Genomic DNA, 19,065 nt, shown 5'->3' on the forward strand with positions numbered 1-19,065 from the left:
GCTGATCTTACTTGACCATCTTTGGCAGTATGAACCTGAATTATTCGCCCCTTAATCCAATTTGAATGTATTTTATCGTCCTCAGCTATTGCAACGATGTCGTTCACTGCAATAGGCTCTATTTTATCGTTCCATTTGGACCTCTTACGAAGTGTGGGTAGATAACGCTTTATCCAGTATCCCCAAAACATTTCTGATCTGTGTTGAATCTTTTTCCAGATCTGTGAATCAACTATCTTAGCATTCGAGTCATATGGTGGAATGTAATTATTCGCTCTACCGATCAAGAAATGATTAGGTGTTAAAACAACATCCGTTAAATTACATGCCTTGTCGATTAAAGGTCGAGCATTAAGGATACCTTGTGCTTGCTTAAAGGATGATCTAACTTCTTCGGGCGATGGCTTTCTAGGTCCTGAAGGGTTTATCATTATATTGAGTGCTGATTTTATGATTCTGATCAGCCTTTCCCATACTCCTCCGAAATGGGGGGCAGAAGGTGGATTAAAATGCCATGAAATGTTCATTTTCGCTGCCATACTAGAACCCATTTTTCTATTGATGTCGGTTACTAATTTTTTCATTTCGTTGTCGGCTCCTACGAAGTTAGTACCATTATCGCTATAGAGATCGGTGATTTGACCAACTTGTGCCTGAAAATCTCTCAGGCATTTAATAAATGAGTCAGTATCCAATCGGTCTGCCATTTCTATTTGGCATCCTCTCGTTTTCATACATGTGAAAATTACTCCCCATCGCTTCTCAATTGATCTCCTTACTACTACTTCAAATGGGCCGAAGTAGTCAACGCCGGTGTGTAGAAAGGGAAAACAATCAGGTTCGGTTCTAGCCGCTGGTAATGGTGCCATTAGTGGAATTTTTGGTTTAACTTCGAGGATTTTACATCTCGGACAGGCCGCTTTCACTGTTTTTAAAACTCCACTTATGTTGTTTATGTGATAGTGTTGTTCTAATGCCGCTATAGTTACCCCGATATTAGTATGAAGGAATTTTTCGTGAAAATCCTTTACAATTAATCGTGTAATATGATGTTTCGGTGGTAAAATAATAGGTATTTTCATATTACCGGGTATACTTGTATCGTTATTCAACCTGCTGTTAAGCCGAAGTTCATTTACTACTGTTTCTAGTAGCCTTGTCCCAAGGACCGCAGCTTGTAACTCTAGTCTCGGGATCGAAAGTACCTTTATAGGGGCAACATTCGCCTTTGCTGCTATTAGTTTGAATGAGTCTCCTATATTCAAGTAGATTGTAGCAGCGAATGCTTCTTCAGATGCATCGACAAACATGTGTATATTTAACGGTGATAATTGATCGTTAGTTATACACCTTGGAATTGTTATGTTTTCGATTTGTTTAATTGATTCGATCCATTCTTTCCATTGGTTATACATATTTTCGGGTATCTCTGCATCCCAGTTTTCAGTAGCCTTATGTAGCTCTCGTAATAGTATTTTTCCCCGAATGGTAATGTTCGCCACTAATCCTAAGGGGTCATATACACTCATAACGAATGACGCGACTTCCCTTTTTGTTGGCCTTCTGTGATAATAAAGAATGTCTTTCGATAAACTGGATAGATTAAGACGATATCCGAGTTCGTCACGTTGAGGATTCCAATATACGCCGAGCACCTTCTCGTACTCATTGTTTTTTCCCTCGAGTATCTTGACACCACTGTGAAGGCGTCGTTCCTCTGGAATGGCGTTAGTGCAAATTGTAGAGTTAGAAACGAATCCTCGAATGTAGAAGCTAGCGTTGTCATGTATTTCGATTACTTGCTTTGTTCTTTGAATAGCTTCCTCGTCATTATCAAAACTATCCAAATAGTCATCCACGTAGTGCTGTTTCACTATCGCCTTTGAAGCCTCCGGGTACTTTTCAGCGAATAGCTCGGCATTATAATTTTTTACTGCTTGAGCACACGCAGGCGAGCAAGTGGAACCAAACGTCATCACTTGCATCACATATATGTCGGGGTCTGCATCAGAATTACAACTTCTCCATAAGAATCGTTGAGCATGTTGATCCTCTTTCCTAATTTTCACCTGGTGGAACATTTCCTTTATGTCCCCGGATATGGCGATTGAGCCTTCTCTGAATCGAATAAGTACCCCGAACAATGATGTAGTCGAATCGGGACCTGATAACAACGCAGCATTGAACGATATATCTTTTACCTTAGCTGCAGCATCGAATACTAATCTCGGTTTTGGTTTATTTTTTCCTTGAACAATGAAATGAGGTAAATAATATGTTCTTGCTTCTGGTTCCTTCAGTTCTTCTGATGTTAATTTCCTTATATATCCTTTCTCCTCGTAATCATTAAACGTCTGGATTGCCCATTTCTTTAATTCGATGTTTTTATTTAAACCCTTTTCCATTGTTCTCAATCTATTCATAGCGTTGTTGTAGCTATCCGGGAACTGGAATTGATCGTCTTTCCACAACAGCCCGATTTCGAAACGTCCGTTTACATATTTCATCGTGCTTTTGATTATCTGTTTAGCACGCTCGTCTAATTTAGATTCTGGTAGCTTAGCAACTGTTTTCACGCCAAAATTTTCTGTGGTGAAGTAATCATGCATCATACGATGCAAATCGTTGTCCTCCCTATGAATCATAATCTGTCCGCATTCTACGGTTCCACTGATGTTACCGTAAATTAGCCATCCTAATTTGGTTTTAATACCTGTTGGCTCACCTTCCTTCCCGATGCGTCTATCGACGGGATCTATTAGGTGGGTGTGATTTAGCCCAATCAGTATTTTCGGCTGAACATCACTATACCTCTTTACAGGCAAATTTCTTAAATGTTTATACCGATTTTTTATCAACTCGGTATCTAATGATTGAGTAGGAAGTTGTAGATTCTTAACTGTCCTAACTCCTTTCAGCGCGTAGGATTTTTTTCCTTCTCCATTTATCCACAAATGGACGCGCCTACTATTATGTTCGTCTCTAGACACATTTTGAGTCCATTTTAGCCTCAACGGATCGATCATGCCTTTGAGCTGAAGTTTATCTGCAACTTGCTCATCTATTAGCGTCAATGAAGATCCTGCGTCCAAAAACGCAAATGTATCCAAACTTTGTTCGCCATTTTTCAGCGTAACTGGTATTACTTGATAATAGATATTTGATTTCGAATCCATATGGTGGTTGGAGGATTCTACCTTTCTCGGTTGCTCTGCTTTCTGATTCTGTCTCATATTATCGTCGTGAATCAGAGGATGATGAATTCTATTACACCCATTTATACCGCATCTCTTCTGTTGTTTGCAATTTCGCAGTATATGTCCAGAAGATTTAAGACAGCTAAGACACATGTGCTGCTTATACACGAACTGGATCCTTTCCGAAACATCAAGTCTCTTGAACTTTCCACAGTTCGGCAATGAATGGGTTTCTTTGCAGAAGCTACATTCTGGGTTAATTTTCTCGTGTACATTCACCCGAGATCTTTTTTCATTCGGATGAAAATTTGCATTCATCATCCTGGTTGTTGCGGCATGTGGCTTCAGCCATTTACTTAGGTCTCTTAGTGTAGGGGTCCTGGTATTAGATTGAAGTGTTTCTGTCCACTTCAGCTGTACTGCATATGGCAGTTTCATGACAATATCGGCGATCAACCTATGATCTTGTAGGTACGCCTCTTTTTGTATCACCTCTATGTTCGCTACCAAATTTTCAAGAGCATCCGCCAGCTCTATGATAGCTGTTCTACTTTCCTTCTTTACTCGGAATATATCCGAAAGTAGCTCTTTGTAAACAAATTCCGGCCTACCAAAGTTGTCTTCTAGACGTTCTATAATCTTTGGTACATTCTCGGAATTGAGCATCAATTGTTGTACGCATCTTGCTGCGTATCCTTCCAATACATTTTGAAGACGAGTTAAATTCTCCAAATTCGTGAAAGCTCCAGCTTCTGTGGTGCTGTCGTATATTTGTTTGAATTTCGGCCATTCCTTGGCCGAACCGCTAAATTTCGGCAATGTCATTAGTGACTGCCTTTTTAAATAGATGATCCAATTATCATCTGACCGAAACTGGTTACTTGAACCAGATTCTTGTTTCGGTACCCTTGAGTCCAGTCGAAGTTGGTCGAGCTCCATAAGGTTCTCCTCGATTAATCTACATTTAATGCAGGCCCATCTTTCATTAGCTGCCGGAATGACTGTGACTTTCGCACATACATTGTGGAACCACCTGTCACAATCATCACATTGAATCATATTATCCTTGGAGTTCTTCTCCGTGCACAATCTGCAATCTCCATTGAGATTGGTGATAAATTGAATGCCGGTAGCCATTTTGTGATTTTCTCTTACTTCCAATAAAATGCGCTGCTGGTTCTAGGTTACTATACTCGCCGTTGATGATGCTGGGCTTCTAATTTGTTGTCCAGTTCTTTACTACGAGAGTACGCTGATGGCTGCTGCTGTTTGCGATACCGATAGTTTTCCGAATTAGAACGCGCTGCACGATCTTAAGGCGCCGTGCACACCACACTTTTAACCAAAGAAAAAAGGCGTCCAAGAGTATCTAACTCCTCTCTGGAGCCACCAAATGTTAGCCGCACTTGTGGGTTCTTCCGCGAAGGAAAGAAGAAACACCACGCTAACTGTTAGAATTTTGGGCGCCCTTTCAGATAGTGGATTTAGACGTTTGCTTAAGAGATACTACGTTCAGTATTCTAGTCGCAAGTACAAAATTGCACACTGAAGACGCTTTCGGATCGTGCGGTTGTTTTCGGATAATAACACTGACACCGTGATTTAGACTTAGACTGAGACTGACTTTATTAAAACAAAAATAGAATTTATATACAAATGAAATTAATCTAGTACTTCTAAAATGAGACAGAAACTTGAATCAGATAGACGTTTTTACATATACATCCATATTTCGGCTCTACCGAACATCGTGATCAAGTGCATTATCGTGTTCCTTTTCCAGCCTTCGATGGTACCTAGCCTTCGGCCGAGCTAGTTCGGTCGGCCCTTATCTTTCTTTTTGGGTCTGAGCTGAGCAATAAAAAGTATCAGATACCGAGTCCAAACGGCGTGTCGGCTCATACAAAGTTTCATCCCTTGAAGAGGGATGAAACAAACAATTCATGTTTATTCAGGATAAGGTCGGATAAGGTTATAAACAAAGTTAAGTTTGGTCTGTGTTTATGACTCAAAGGTCTGCTCATTTAGTTTATGACATTGTTTGTTCTATGTGTGTGGTGCATACTTTATTTGTTGTACAGTTCTGCATTTTGAGTCTGAAACTGATTTTTCGTGTCTTGTAAACTAAAGAAATGTACCCGAATTGAATGAAATAGATTCTGATGAATTAATCGTAACGATCGTCATCGTTATAATGGTAGTGTAATTGTGCGAAAAAGTGATCATGTTTTGAGACGAATCGATTAGTAGATATTCAGAAACATGACGAACTGTAAATCTTGAGACGAAAGTGTGTCCTAAATTGAAAAGTTAGTTTATTTTATATAAAAAAACGATCACCGAAGAATTTAAAACCATTTCTTTCGATAGGAAAGTGTGACAATAGCTTTTCAAATCATTTTAAAACATTTCACAGTTTGCTTCCGGTAGGTTGTAAAATATTATTCATGTTCAAAGTTATGAGGTGAAGGGATGAGATGGAAATAGGAGCTCAGATGAAATAGGAAGCCGTTGCCCTAATTTTCGAACAGCGTGTACACGCTCGTTCAATGTTATTCTAAAGTGAGTACAATTTTACTCACTTTCGTTAAAAGCGGAACTACTCTATAGTGAGTAAAGTCTGTTTACTCACTTTTGAGTAAATATGGTATTTGTAAAATTCTGAGTAACATTTACTCAGTTCTACAAATGGTAAAATTAGCTCGAGTAAGTAAATATGACTCAATATCATTCGAATTGAATAAGGGATTCGAATAAGGAATTCTTTGCTCTAAACAAATACTGACTTACTTCTATCCAACGAATGAAGGAAGCCGCTACCTGTTCATCGGTTATTGGAAAGGATCCGTCTGCCTTCCTACGTTGCCCACGTACTGGCATTTTGTACAGCATCCGTAGAAATGCTCTGATGTATTCTTATATAGAAAAATTAAATGAAATGTGCCCTTATAATCTGGTACCGCTTCCGACAAAGGGAAAAGTTCCGCCTTCGACAATGGGAACGTTTTCAAACATCTGTGAGTAAAACTTGTTGTCGATTTAGAAACTGAGTCAAAGTTACTCATTCTTCTAAATCAATATTACTCACTTTTTGACATTTGAACTAAATAAGCAAAAGTGAGTACAAATTACTCACTTGAGAGTAACATTGAATGAGCGTTTAAAGTCAATATTTTTATAAAAAAGAAAACGTCAATTGACATTGCAGATCAGCTGATTCTCCGAGTACAATACGTTAATATAACACCGGTAATTACGCAAATGTAATTATTTCGTAACGTTATGGCCTTTGTTTTTATCGTGAGCGATGATTGAATATTTTCCAAATTTTCGACAGCTTTTATCATTACATTGAATATATTTTTCGTGTGGTGGCTCGAACGATGAACGATATTCGCCGTCTGAAGGAACAACAGCGAGATAAACACCCCGGATTTGGCTCCTATCTAGAGTGCATGACAAGGTCTCTGTTTACCGGTTTGGCAAGCTTTACTATCGGTATATATAAAAACAAAGTATGACTTATTCTGTATACTAACATTCTCTGCTACGCAGGATTTTCGGCAACATACTTCCTGCAAAAGTTGCTCGCTCACAAATTGCCATATCAACCAAAAACTGCAATTCTTATATCCTCCTTGATTGCAACCGGGGCTTCGTACAAGGTAACAACAGATCGAACAAAGTCTTGTCAGGCTGGTTGGATGGCCGCTGAAGGGAAGTACACTGCACTGTCCGAAGAAGAAAACGAGGATTCTATCTGAGTGAAGAATGGCCTGTCTAGTGAGGCGATGTTCGCCATTTTTAGGACGATTGGTATTGAAAAACATAGTTCGTGACACACGAAATGTGGTTTTTAACTTGAATTGCAACTATTTACTAAGGAATAAATATACCGATTCCAGCAAGTACAAAGATTTTAAGGCTAAATATACCATTGCTAATAAGGATTCGGTAGCTTTTGACGGCGAAGATTTAGATGAACTAGATTTGGATGATAGCGATTATGATTTGATTGTCAATAATGCTATGCGTGTTCAGAAAAGGCTTCTAAATGAACAGCACGTTTTGGTTATCCAACCGTTTGTAAAATGGGGTCCGAAGAAGAGCTCTAGCAAACCTGAACATCAACTCAAGGAAGCTGAGGCGTTGGTTCACTCAATTCCAAAATGGAAAGTCGAACACGCTCTAACAGTGCCTCTAGAGTCTATGCAGAAACGACAACTTTTTGGAACAGGAAAGTTAGAAGAGTTGAAAACTCTTTTGACAAATCTTCATGCTTCTGGAAAGCTAATTACCTGTATTTTCATCAGCAAAGGTGTTTTATCATCTGGTCAGAAGCAAATTCTCGAACAGCATTTCAAACTGCCGGTCATGGATCGTTATTCGGTAGTAATTCAGATTTTGCGTCTGCATGCTACGAGCACCGAGGCAAAGCTTCAAGTTGCCATGGCCGAAATTCCCTACATTTGGTCTCAAATGAAGGAACAGGAAATGATTCGTTCCAACAGTCGTATATTTTTGACGGAAGCTCAAAAGCAAATGCTTCGCGTTCGAGAGCGGAAACTTAAGAAAAAACTTGACGCCGTTCGATCACGACGAGATCTACTACGAAATAAACGCATACAAAAGGCATACCCAATTGTGGCAGTCGTCGGTTACACAAACGCCGGCAAAACTTCTCTTATAAAGGCTTTCACGGAAGGAAAGTCCTTAGAACCAAAAAATCAACTATTTGCTACCCTGGATGTAACAGCACATGCCGGTGTGCTACCGTGCAAGCTAGAGGTTCTCTTCATGGACACTGTCGGATTTATGGCTGATATTCCGACCGGTTTGATAGAATGTTTCATTGCTACCCTCGAGGATGCCATGTTCGCCGATGTCATCGTGCACGTACAGGATGTTTCTCACGAAGATTTTCTTCAGCAAAAGAAACATGTAGAGCAGACTTTGGCCTCCCTGCAAAAATCCATTGGACGAAATCCAGCGGAATTGAGCACCGTGATCAATGTGGGTAATAAAACAGACCTAATAGAAAACCACAGTACACTGCTGAATCAGCATCCCGACCTGAAGCTAGTGTCATCCAGTACGCTACATGGAATACACGATCTAATGGTGGAAATCGAACGACAAATTTTGCTCACCACTGGCCGTCAAAAACTTACCATTCGCGTTCCTATGGGTGGCGAGGAAGTGGCTTGGTTGTACAAAAATGCGGCAGTTACGGAAATGACTGCCGATCCTCAGAACAGCCAACGCTGTCTGGTCATGGCGGTCATAACGGAGGCAAAACTGCAACAGTTTAGACATCAGTTCATCAAAAGCAGGAGCCGAAAAACAGAATAATTAAAGCGATTGGGGTTATATTTTTCGAAATAAATAGTGTTTTGACAATATCCGAATAATCTTTCAATTGATATCGGCTTTATTTGGCTATAAATTTGTTCAGATTTCATTACTCACACACATATTAAACTAACAGACACCTATTATTGTTCCGACATACACTGTTTTAGGTGAACAAAAAATAATGTATTCTAGCGCATGGTGCATTTGATCAATTGTAGTATCGATCAACTTTTATTGAATCATATTTACGGGTTCTTCAAATTCGTTTAACTGTGGACAATATTCATTACATTTTGCAGAAACGAGAGGTTTTCGTTTCACGGAATGACAGCAGTAGTTTGCCTCGATTTATCGCGCGCCCAAAAACATTGAACAATTATTTCTATATTGATCTGTAGTTCAGTATTTCTGTATCTGTCGTAACTCCACTATTCGGTTCTAATCTAATTCACACCTTCGAATGTGACTTTTACTTTTTCGAAAACTTCATCTGGACCGGCAATTGCATCGATGGTTCGCACCAAGTCTTGTTTTTTGTAGTGGTCAACAATCGGCATCGTATCGTTCAGATAAGTATTAAAGCGCTTTTTTAAGCTCTCAAGATTGTCATCCGAGCGACCACTGCTCTCACCTCGCTTTAAACAACGCTGAATACACTGATCTTCGGAACATTCGAAGAACAGCACAAATTGAAGCAGAACCTTTTCGGACATCTTGTTGTTCCAGCCTTGCAAGTTATCCTCATTCCGGGGGAATCCATCGATCAGAAATTTGTCATTACCGGTAGACTGAAATTAGACCAAAATACATATTGCTGTATTTACCAAAGCGCATGCGTTTGTGTCATAATTATAATTACATCGTTATAGAAAATTAAATATAACAACATTCAACCATGATTCAGCACAAGAGATAACAAGAAAGCTTCCGCAATCACATCAATAGTAGAGTTTTCATTCTAGTATTCTCATCATCGCACCATTAGGTGACTAATCCAACAAGCTAACTAATCGGATCAATGACCATCTATTATGCAAGGCCTCTACACTGCCGATGGAAGGTCAAGGACAAATTGTTGCGGTTTGCTGTACATTGCTTTTACCATCTAGAATGCTACGGTAGCTTACCTCACGGGTTTTGTTCATGGCATTCTCCAGTAACGCACAGGTTATTTCAACGGGGACGATCCTACCGTTTTTTATGTTATCCTCGATCAGCTGCCCATACTCGGAACCTTCCCGGTTACGTTCCTCCCTCAGTAAATCTCCGGCCGATAGATGCGTATACCCGAAATGTTGTACTATCTTTTCGCATTGAGTTCCCTTGCCGGCTCCAGGGGCACCCAGAACGAAAACAACTTTAGGCTTTGAAGAATCTGGGCTCATTTTACTTCTGCTGATCAAATAGCACCGTTTCGCACCTACTCCGTTTTCGACTGATAACGCAGTCGATGTACACTTGATGAAAACACCAACACTACTATGACTGAATCGATTAGGAAAATTCGTTGAGAATGACCAAAAATGTAGCTGCTGCAGGTTTCGGACGGATTGCTTTATCAGTTGCTTGCCGTTGCTGCTTAATACTCCTAGCACTCTGATATTAGTCATATAAATTGCGATTAGTTGATTTTTAACTTGGTTTAGTTTTCAGATATAATAACCACAAACCAAATAAGCTGAAATGTGTTTTAATCTAAACACACGCGATGCTCGGGAAAATCTCAATATCCCAAAATGAATAAAAAAGTGATAGAAGGGTGGTGTCATTTATTGACGCTACACTCTCATTGAGCATAACTCAAAATTGAGTGACACACCACTCAAATTCATTAAAAAGTGCACGTACACTGAGAAAAAAAAACCATAGTTACCGTAACCTGTTACTCATTGTCATTTCAACTATACGCTTAAATAGTAACAACAATCATGATATATGACTATTCACCATCTGTATGTATAAATTACTAGACAACAAAGACTATGACTTGACTAAACTATTTGTATTTATGACTTTTCTGGCATGGTCATTCTGACAATGGTTGTCATCTCAAATATAAGAATAAATAGTTAAAATCACAATATCTAGTAAGGTGAAATTGCTCTCGAGCCTTGATATATATGAGAAGCGAAGTAGTTATTGCTACCATGTAAATATGTTCACAGTATAATAATGTTACCATAAATAGATCATGTAGTCCATATCAACATAATTTATGTAGTAAGCACATTATCGTATAGTGTTTTTAACCGACTATGCATTTCATTTGTGCTGACTATACAAATTGTCAATAAACGGGTGTACTTTATTATTGTCACATAAAGTTACAATATAGCAGAAAATTTCGTACGTGGATAACAACACATCAGTGATTGATTTGAAAAAAAAGTCATGCAGGTGAGTAAAGTTTGTAGACTTACTAGTTTCCGTCGTTGAATCTCAATTTTCAACAATTTTGCCGGCAATGGCTATGTTTGTTGTGTTACAGTTAATTTAGTAACTTAAGGTTCATGAGGGGTTTGTGTTAAGCGTGCACGAAACACTCTGCATTAAAACAGAGACAATAGTAAATTACTCGCTTGAAGAGCGAAACGGTATAGATTATTATTTTGAATACGCCGGCCGGACGGAGGGGAAAAATGACAAATCAGTTTTTGGGTGAACACGCGAGCGAGAGGACGTGAAAAAAAGAAGGCCGGGAAAGTGTGAAGCAAGCGACTGAAAAAACCGTGACCGCGTGTCCCGGGAGTCCCGAGTGAATGACGTCCTGGTCAGCGATCCTTATCGGTGGTTTCGATAAAAATCAACGGACTTGGATGTTGACCCGTTCACAGCAAAAATTGGGAGTAATCACCACGCCAACATCCAGAGTTCCCGTGTCAAGCGTTCCCCGAGTGGTTCCGGCGTCGCTGTGTGATCGCACTGCAGCGGTGTAGCAAGCAGTTTTCGCAGGGCCGTTGTGAATCGGGTTCCTGTGCGGAGGCGGTAAAATCCGAAGTGGTGAAGAATCAGTGAGGGGTCAGCGTTTCCCCTGGAAGTGCAATCGTCGCATTATCGTGGATAGCACGAGGGTATCCGGAGAGCCGATTCCGAGGTTTGGCGCTGGAGTCGACAGGCAGAACCAGAAGAAGAAACAGGACGGAAACGACTCCCACTTCGCACGAGGATCACCCGGGAAAGCTACCTGAGGAATTTCGCTGCTGCGGCAAATCTGAACTTCATGGGAAACAGAACGGACGGCGAGACCGCCGAGAAAGACGTGATTTTTGGCAACGTGACGACAACCCAAATGGTGAGTGCACTGCTTTTTCTTTGTTATTACCTCTCTTTTAAATGAACCGTCATTATTGTTGATTGGTGGGTTATCATGGCTTTGGGCTGAGAGACTAATGTCCTCTCACACTGACCAAATGTTTCATAACATGTTTTCCAATGGAATTGACGTCTCGTATACGATTTATTATTTACTATCGGTCGCTGTAGAAACAACATCAAACGATTGATGTAAAAAACGACGAATATCATCCGATTCCCGGATTCGAATCCGACGAAAAAAATAACAATATAACGCAAGTGGGTATCGAGATTTGCATCTGAACTTGGTTATTAATTTTTTCATGCTATCAATTTCTGCTTCAGGAAAAACTCCACCGGACAGAGCCTTGAATCAACTGCTGCTACCAAGCAATGCTTCTCGGTGTCTGCGTTGCAAATCAATATTTCACCAGGCATATCATCATTTGATTTGATGCGAAAATAATATAGAATGCAATGAAACTATTTTGTTGTTCTTGTTCTAGAATTTAAATTCATAAAACTAATGTTTGTGTGGGTACAGATGAGTTTATAATAATCCACGCATCGTATGCCATGACAACTGTAGTGGGGACGATGGCATTAGGTCAATCGAATCATCGACCATTCATTCATTGCATCACGGACGGCTGCACAGGTAAGAAGTGATTCACTCTGGGTGATTCCGTTTACAAAGTAAAGTCTATTATTCACAATGGCGATCCTGCCAGGATCGTTATTTCAGTTATTCAACATCAGTTATTCAACATCAACGGAATCACCCAGATCGCAAAATATGTATAGATATTCGGCAGAAAAGAAAAAGCCGACGAGAGATTGCGTAACATTAAATTATAAGAAAAGCGGATCAATATGGTCGCGCATTGGAAGCGGACCAGGAAGGTCGCGCATGGGAAGCGGACTAGGAAGGTCGCGCATTGGAAGCGGACAAGGTAGGTCGCGCATTGGAAGCGGACAAAGAAGGTCGCGCACTGGAAGCGGACCAGGAAATAATTGAGTAAGCGGACTAAACGTCGCGCACAAGAAAAACTAGCCACGCGGGCGCGCAAAATGAAAAAAAGCTAATTTTAATAATCACGCTATTCAACGTGAATCTTCAGATTGCGCTCACCTGATTAATCATACATAATAACTAAACGAAAAAACATAGCGAATGGTGGAATGTATTCCCGATCGGTTGGCTGTCGAAGCGATTCAGATGATGAACCGATATCTGACGAATTAGTTGACCAGGCCGACATGGAGTCAGTACATGCAATAACGTCGTGCACGTCGTCACGGCACGGACTGGAACATTTTCTACCTTACCATGGAGTCAGTGGCGTACCGAGGAAATTTGGCACCCGGAGCAAATTAAGATATGAGTGAAAAAGGCGGGTGGGTAATGTCAGAGACATAACTGGATGTCGTGAATACGAAAACAAATGACATGTTCCTTAACACTTCCGAATATCAATTGTATGAATTATGCAAGCTTTCCCCTTTTTCACATTTTTCGCAAAAACAAAGAGAGCTTCACTTGATCTCGATTACTGTGAATTTCACACAGCGAAAAGTGCAAAAATCTAACCAAACTGTTCTACATTTGCACTAAACTGAGGATATTTTCTTTTGATTTGCGAACAACACATCCTAATAGTTCTTCAGAAAACTTTTAGAGCCATTAGAACGGCTGATTTTTTATAATGCTTTCCAACGTTGCTTTTTCATCCATCGAAATGACTGGCAACTGTGACGTAATCGCTCTTGTCGGAAGCGAAACTAGCTGTGCAAGCGACACAAAACACATCTGCTCGCAGTGGCGATAGAATCCAAACTGATTCAATTTTGGTTAAGAGATTTCCTTTTATGTGATTTCGTTTGTAGCTTTTTCACTAATGGGCGGTCCTAACGACTATAAAAATAGCCGCATACAGAATTTTAATGTCGATTATTTCATTTCGGATTTGCATAATTTATTGAAAGAAACTATCAATATGCTGTAGGGATTCATTTCCAGCATTCAGAAGAGTCAAATTGCGTAATTCTCTACGATATTAAACTCTGGAACATTTTTCGCAAAAAAAGTCTTCACTTGATCTCGATTACTGTGAATTTCACACAGCGAAAAGTGCACAAATCTAACCAAATTGTTCTTGATTTGCACTAAACTGAGGATAATTACCTGCGATTTGCGAAAAACAAATCCTAATAGTTCTTTAGAAAAATTTTAGAGCCATTAGAACGGCTGATATTGTGTAATGCTCTCCACCGTTGTTTTTTCCCAATGCTAATGACTGGCAGCTGTGACGTAATCGCTCTTGTCGAAAGCGAAACTAGCTGTGCAGACGACACAAAACACATCTGCTCGCAGTGGCGATAGAATCCAAACTGATTCAATTTTTGTTAAGAGATTTCCTTTTATGTCATTTCGTTTGTAGCTTTTTCACTAGTGGGCTGTCCTAACGACTATAAAAATAGCCGCATACAGAATTTTAATGTCGATTATTTCATTTCGGATTTGCATAATTTATTGAAAGAAACTATCAATATGCTGTAGGGATTCGTTTCTAGCATTCAGAAGGACCAAATTGAGGAACTCACTACGATATTCACCACTTTTCGGAACATTTTTCTTGCACGATTTGTTTTACAGCAGCAGCTATTTTCTTCTCTTCCTCAGAACGCGTTCTGATTGGCTGGTGTTGACATGGGTTAAATCAGTATTCACGACAAAAAAACATATTGATCTGTACGTGGCAACTCTTTCGCACGGCATATTTGTATACTAGTATAAAGATGTATTCAACATCATCACTTCTTCTTTCGCATTGCCGTTCGTAATTGAATGTGTTAGTGACGGTGCAAATTAATTCAACTTCTCGTGTGTGCCTTGTTTCGGAAACAGTTGCTCGGAAAATGGTAGGAAAGCGACAAAATTCAACTAGTTCTTTATGATTATTTTTAGCACTTAAAAGTGCTATTTGAATGGGCCTTGCTTGCTGGAATTTTCGGCTTCCTTTCACCCGGTTTTCGCTGTCATCGTCCCGTACGTTCAGAGTAGCTGCTTTAATTTAAATGCTATTTTTCACATCACCTTTGTTAGAATTCCTTTCCTGTACGCAGAACGGGAAACAGTGAGACGACAGGTCCACGATGTTGCTCTCGTGTGTCTTGTTTCGGGAACAGATGCTCAGCAAATGGTAGGAAAAATGAAGCACTCAACTTTTATATGGATGCTCTTGTATAGATGCAGACATCTCGCGTTCTGATTGGCTGGTGCAGTCATGGGTTAAATCAAACAGGTTTTTCAATAGTGTACTATTGAAAAACTTCAATGTTGTTGCAATACACGTTCAAGTTGAAAATTTTCGATTCTATTGGTAGTTAGATTATATAAATCCTTCCACAGATCACTGAGCTATGAGCTTTCAAAATACAAGAAAGGCAAACGCGCCATATGAATTATCCTCTTTGATACTCGTTTATACCAAACATTTTAGAAAAGTTTAATTTTGAACTATTTGAGATTATGTCACACAACTGAAAATTTTATCATAAAATTGTGATCATATTTCCGATGGCATGTAGCAAAAATTATGTTGATTCGTTAGATACAACAAGAGATATTCACGATCTAAAACTTATCACTCTCTCAGAGGGTAAATTTTGAAAAGGCACCCCATAGTAAAGTAAGTCGTATTCACGACAAAAAAAGAGATTTAGTGAGCAAAAATAAAAAAGCTGAACTCCATCTTCGGAAAGGTGACTTGGGCGAGCGAAAAAAAAGGTTTGTCGCCCCCCCTAAAAACGCTACGCCACTACATGGAGTGTAATTTTTCGTCAGCTAGCCCTTGGTTCTGACTAATAACACAGTGAGAATCCGATCGTTGCTGGATCACTAAAGGGTTGATGGCAAACAAACAAGTTCTTATACTAATGTTGCAGATTTTTGAACTGCAGCCACGGTAGAAAAACCGTTTATCTGCATGAGATTAAAATCTTTAACACAAGTGTTTGGATAACACGGGGAATGTATATCAGAAATGTATTATTGTGCGCAGTGCCTTTCGGTCCATGTGGTACGATCATTCTGTCAAATACAATAGGTATTTCTTTTTATTGATGAGAGGAAAATTCAAGCTATGTTGCACTTTTTAAAGTTAGAGTTATTTAATCATAATTGCAAAAAAAAACGATAAACGGTAGAGACTACGATCGAAAGTAGACGACAAAATTAGGGATGTCGTAATATCGAGTAAGCAATTAATCCAGATAATCAAGTAACATGTAATCGATCAGTTTGGAACTAATTTACGAATATTAAATCAATTTTTTTTTTTTTCATAAATACGTTTATTTCATAGGCAATATACATAAGTTTTTCTTCGCCGTGGCATCCACAATACATAGTAGTTTAAACCTAATACATTTCGAATATCATATTAGTATGTTGGTACTCATTAGTTAATCTAAACACTGTTTTTATCAAGCGAGTTGCTATTTTAAATTACATTAAATAAAATACATTTATTTTGTACATGATCTTATAACTATTTCTGGATTGTTTGTATCAGTTCACCACTTATATTCAATATCCTATAGTTGGCTATTGGTTGAACTCATGGAAGAGAAAACAGTTTAACATAAAATAAAATTTAAATTGGAACTCCAATGGATTTAATGAAATGATAAAGAAGTTTCATGTATGGAAGGTCACGACAAGCAAGAATGTCGCGAACTGGGACATTGGATAGTCTACCTTGGGTACGCAAGGAATTTATTAGTTGAGATCTGACATCACGAAACTCCACGCATGTCCAAACAACATGGTCAATATCGCGGTAACCTTCGCCGCAAGCACAATGATTAGTCTCGGAAAGTCCAATTCGAAGGAGATGTGCATCTAACGTGTAGTGATTGGACATGAGTCTGGACATCACACGAATGAAATCTCTACTCACATCCAGTCCCCTGAACCATGCCTTTGTCGATATTTTAGGAATAATTGAGTGCATCCACCGACCCAGATCATCTTTATCCCAAGAAGCTTGCCAGCTGGCAAGTGTTCTTTGGCGAGACGCGCTATAGAATTCGTTGAAAGCAATCGGTCTCTCATAAATTTCACCCTCAATAGCACCACGTTTGGCTAAAATATCGGCTCTTTCATTGCCTGGAATGGAGCAATGAGCCGGAACCCAAACTATTGTGATTAGATAATTATTATTCAATATGTCGTTCAGACACTGTTTTATTTTACCCAAGAAAAACGGTTCATTTTTGCCAGCAGCGTTTGAGCGAATGGCTTCAATTGCACTCAGACTATCTGTGAAGAGGAAATAATGGTTTGGAGATAATGTGACGATTACATTCAAGCTATAATGAACTGCTGCTAACTCTGCTATATAAACAGATGCAGGTTCTTGAAGCTTGAATGAGGCCGAAACATTATTGTTGAACATACCAAACCCTGTCGCTTCTTCCATTCGCGATCCGTCCGTGTAAAACATTTTCTCAGAGTTAATATGCCTGAACTTACTTGAAAATATTTTTGGGATTTCCATAGAGCGTAGGTGGTCCGGGATTCCACGCACTTCGCGCTGCATGGATGTGTCGAAAAATAAAGTTGAGTCAGGTACATTTAGGAGGCTGACACGGATAGGAATATATCTTGAAGGGTTGATTTCCTGTGACATATGGTTAAAATATACTGTCATGAATTTTGTTTGAGATCGAAGCTCGACTAGTCGTTCGAAATTATTAATTACCATGGGATTCAGCACATCACATCTTATTAGCAGGCGTGATGAAAGCTCCCAAAATCGATCTTTTAATGGAAGAACTCCCGCCAGAACTTCAAGACTCATTGTATGTGTCGAATGCATGCAGCCTAAAGCAATTCGCAAACAACGGTACTGAATTCGCTCAAGTTTGATAATATGAGAATTTGCAGCGGAACGAAAACAAACGCATCCATATTCCATCACTGAAAGTATCGTTGTCTGATACAATTTTATTAGATCTTGCGGATGAGCACCCCACCAAGACCCTGTTATTGTTCGAAGAAAATTTACTCTTTGTTGGCATTTCGTTATCAGATACCTAATGTGTCCTCCCCACGTGCATTTGGAATCAAACCACACCCCGAGGTATTTGAAAGTCAAAACCTGTTCGATTATTCTTCCCATCATATGAAGCTGAAGTTGCGCGGGATCATGCTTTTTTGAAAAGACGACCAGCTCTGTTTTCTCCGCAGAGAATTCGATACCAAGATGAACAGCCCAAACGGACAATTTATCTAAGGTATCTTGCAATGGTTTTTGCAGATCAATAGCTTTGGATCCAGTAACTGAAACCACGCCATCATCTGCCAATTGTCTTAGTGTACATGGGGTTACTAGACAGCTGTCAATGTCATTCACGTAAAAATTATAGAGGAGCGGACTGAGGCATGAGCCTTGCGGGAGACCCATGTAGCTAATTCTGATTGTTGCCAAATCGCCATGTGAAAAATGCATGCGTTTCTCTGACAAAAGGTTGTGCAAATAATTATTTATAACCGCTGGGAGTCCATGTTGGTGGAGCTTGTCTGAAAGAACATCAATGGAAACTGAATCAAATGCTCCTTTAATGTCTAAAAATACAGATGCCATTTGTTGCTTTTGAGCGAAGGCAATTTGGATGTCAGACGAAAGTAATGCAAGGCAATCATTCGTCCCTTTATTTCTACGGAAGCCAAACTGAGTATCTGACAACAAACCGTTCGTCTCGACCCAAGTGTCGAGACGTCGTAGAATAATTTTTTCGAACAATTTTCTGATGCAGGACAACATCGCAATGGGTCTATATGAGTTGTGATTGGAAGCTGGTTTCCCCGGCTTTTGAATGGCGATAACTTTCACTTGTCTCCAGTCAGGTGGAACAATATTTTGCTCAAGAAACTTGTTGAACAATTCCAACAAACGTCTTTTTGCGAGGTCGGGCAGATTCTTCACCAAGTTGAATTTAATTCTGTCCAATCCAGGAGCGTTATTGTTACAAGACATGAGTGCTATGGAAAATTCCATCATTGAAAAGGGGCTATCAATGGAATCATCATTTGAAGAAGACTCCCTAACAATGCTATGCGTAGGAACGGAATCTGGACAAACTTTCCTCGCAAAATCAAATATCCATCGATTCGAGTACTCCTCACTCTCATTTCCTACGTTACGATTCC

At 39.6% G+C, this 19,065-nt stretch overlaps 4 protein-coding genes and 1 long non-coding RNA gene across 6 annotated transcripts; 3 read left to right on the plus strand and 2 right to left on the minus strand.

The window, feature by feature from the left end:
• Nucleotides 1-1,515: 1,515 nt before the first annotated feature.
• LOC131428736 (uncharacterized) lies at nt 1,516-4,334 on the minus strand. The gene is made up of 2 exons (XM_058592781.1): nt 1,647-4,334; nt 1,516-1,563 (listed from the first exon to the last, which is right to left on the minus strand). The coding sequence occupies exons 1-2, from the start codon at nt 4,332-4,334 to the stop codon at nt 1,516-1,518; spliced, it is 2,736 nt and encodes a 911-aa protein (XP_058448764.1).
• Nucleotides 4,335-6,374: 2,040 nt separating this feature from the next.
• Nucleotides 6,375-6,961, plus strand: LOC131429489 (transmembrane protein 141). Of its 2 annotated transcripts, none has more exons than XM_058593627.1 (3): nt 6,375-6,460; nt 6,535-6,695; nt 6,753-6,961. In XM_058593627.1, the coding sequence occupies exons 2-3, from the start codon at nt 6,581-6,583 to the stop codon at nt 6,959-6,961; spliced, it is 324 nt and encodes a 107-aa protein (XP_058449610.1). In that variant the 5' UTR covers nt 6,375-6,460; nt 6,535-6,580. The 2 variants fall into 2 exon arrangements, with proteins under 2 accessions (XP_058449610.1, XP_058449611.1); XM_058593628.1 differs by having other exon boundaries at nt 6,398-6,446.
• Nucleotides 6,962-6,968: 7 nt separating this feature from the next.
• Nucleotides 6,969-8,599, plus strand: LOC131429486 (putative GTP-binding protein 6). The gene has a single exon (XM_058593625.1). The coding sequence runs from the start codon at nt 6,969-6,971 to the stop codon at nt 8,547-8,549; it is 1,581 nt and encodes a 526-aa protein (XP_058449608.1). The 3' UTR covers nt 8,550-8,599.
• A 6-nt stretch (nt 8,600-8,605) lies between these two features.
• On the minus strand, nt 8,606-10,291 carry LOC131429488 (UMP-CMP kinase). Its single transcript, XM_058593626.1, has 2 exons — nt 9,680-10,291; nt 8,606-9,340 (listed from the first exon to the last, which is right to left on the minus strand). Exons 1-2 carry the CDS (start codon nt 10,160-10,162, stop codon nt 8,996-8,998), a joined length of 828 nt encoding a protein of 275 aa, XP_058449609.1. The 5' UTR covers nt 10,163-10,291; the 3' UTR covers nt 8,606-8,995.
• Nucleotides 10,292-11,039: 748 nt separating this feature from the next.
• Nucleotides 11,040-12,330, plus strand: LOC131427495 (uncharacterized). The gene is made up of 3 exons (XR_009229278.1): nt 11,040-11,844; nt 12,036-12,125; nt 12,192-12,330. It is a non-coding gene; the product is annotated as an uncharacterized LOC131427495 (long non-coding RNA).
• Nucleotides 12,331-19,065: the final 6,735 nt, after the last annotated feature.

This window comes from Malaya genurostris, chromosome 2, assembly GCF_030247185.1.
Source record: "Malaya genurostris strain Urasoe2022 chromosome 2, Malgen_1.1, whole genome shotgun sequence".
NCBI classification, from domain to species: Eukaryota; Metazoa; Arthropoda; class Insecta; order Diptera; family Culicidae; genus Malaya; species Malaya genurostris.

What these genes read in the sequence shown, in the direction of transcription:
- LOC131428736 (XM_058592781.1), bottom strand. Translation starts at nt 4,334, where the DNA reads ATGGCTACCGGCATTCAATTTATCACCAATCTCAATGGAGATTGCAGA. An exon ending in AGTACGAGAAGGTGCTCGGC is followed by an intron (nt 1,564 to 1,646) that starts GTATATTGGAAT and finishes TTATTATCACAG; the next exon opens with AAGGCCAACAAAAAGGGAAG.
- LOC131429489 (XM_058593627.1), top strand. Translation starts at nt 6,581, where the DNA reads ATGAACGATATTCGCCGTCTGAAGGAACAACAGCGAGATAAACACCCC. An exon ending in TTTGGCAAGCTTTACTATCG is followed by an intron (nt 6,696 to 6,752) that starts GTATATATAAAA and finishes TCTGCTACGCAG; the next exon opens with GATTTTCGGCAACATACTTC.
- LOC131429486 (XM_058593625.1), top strand. Translation starts at nt 6,969, where the DNA reads ATGGCCTGTCTAGTGAGGCGATGTTCGCCATTTTTAGGACGATTGGTA.
- LOC131429488 (XM_058593626.1), bottom strand. Translation starts at nt 10,162, where the DNA reads ATGACTAATATCAGAGTGCTAGGAGTATTAAGCAGCAACGGCAAGCAA. An exon ending in CCATGAACAAAACCCGTGAG is followed by an intron (nt 9,341 to 9,679) that starts GTAAGCTACCGT and finishes GTCTAATTTCAG; the next exon opens with TCTACCGGTAATGACAAATT.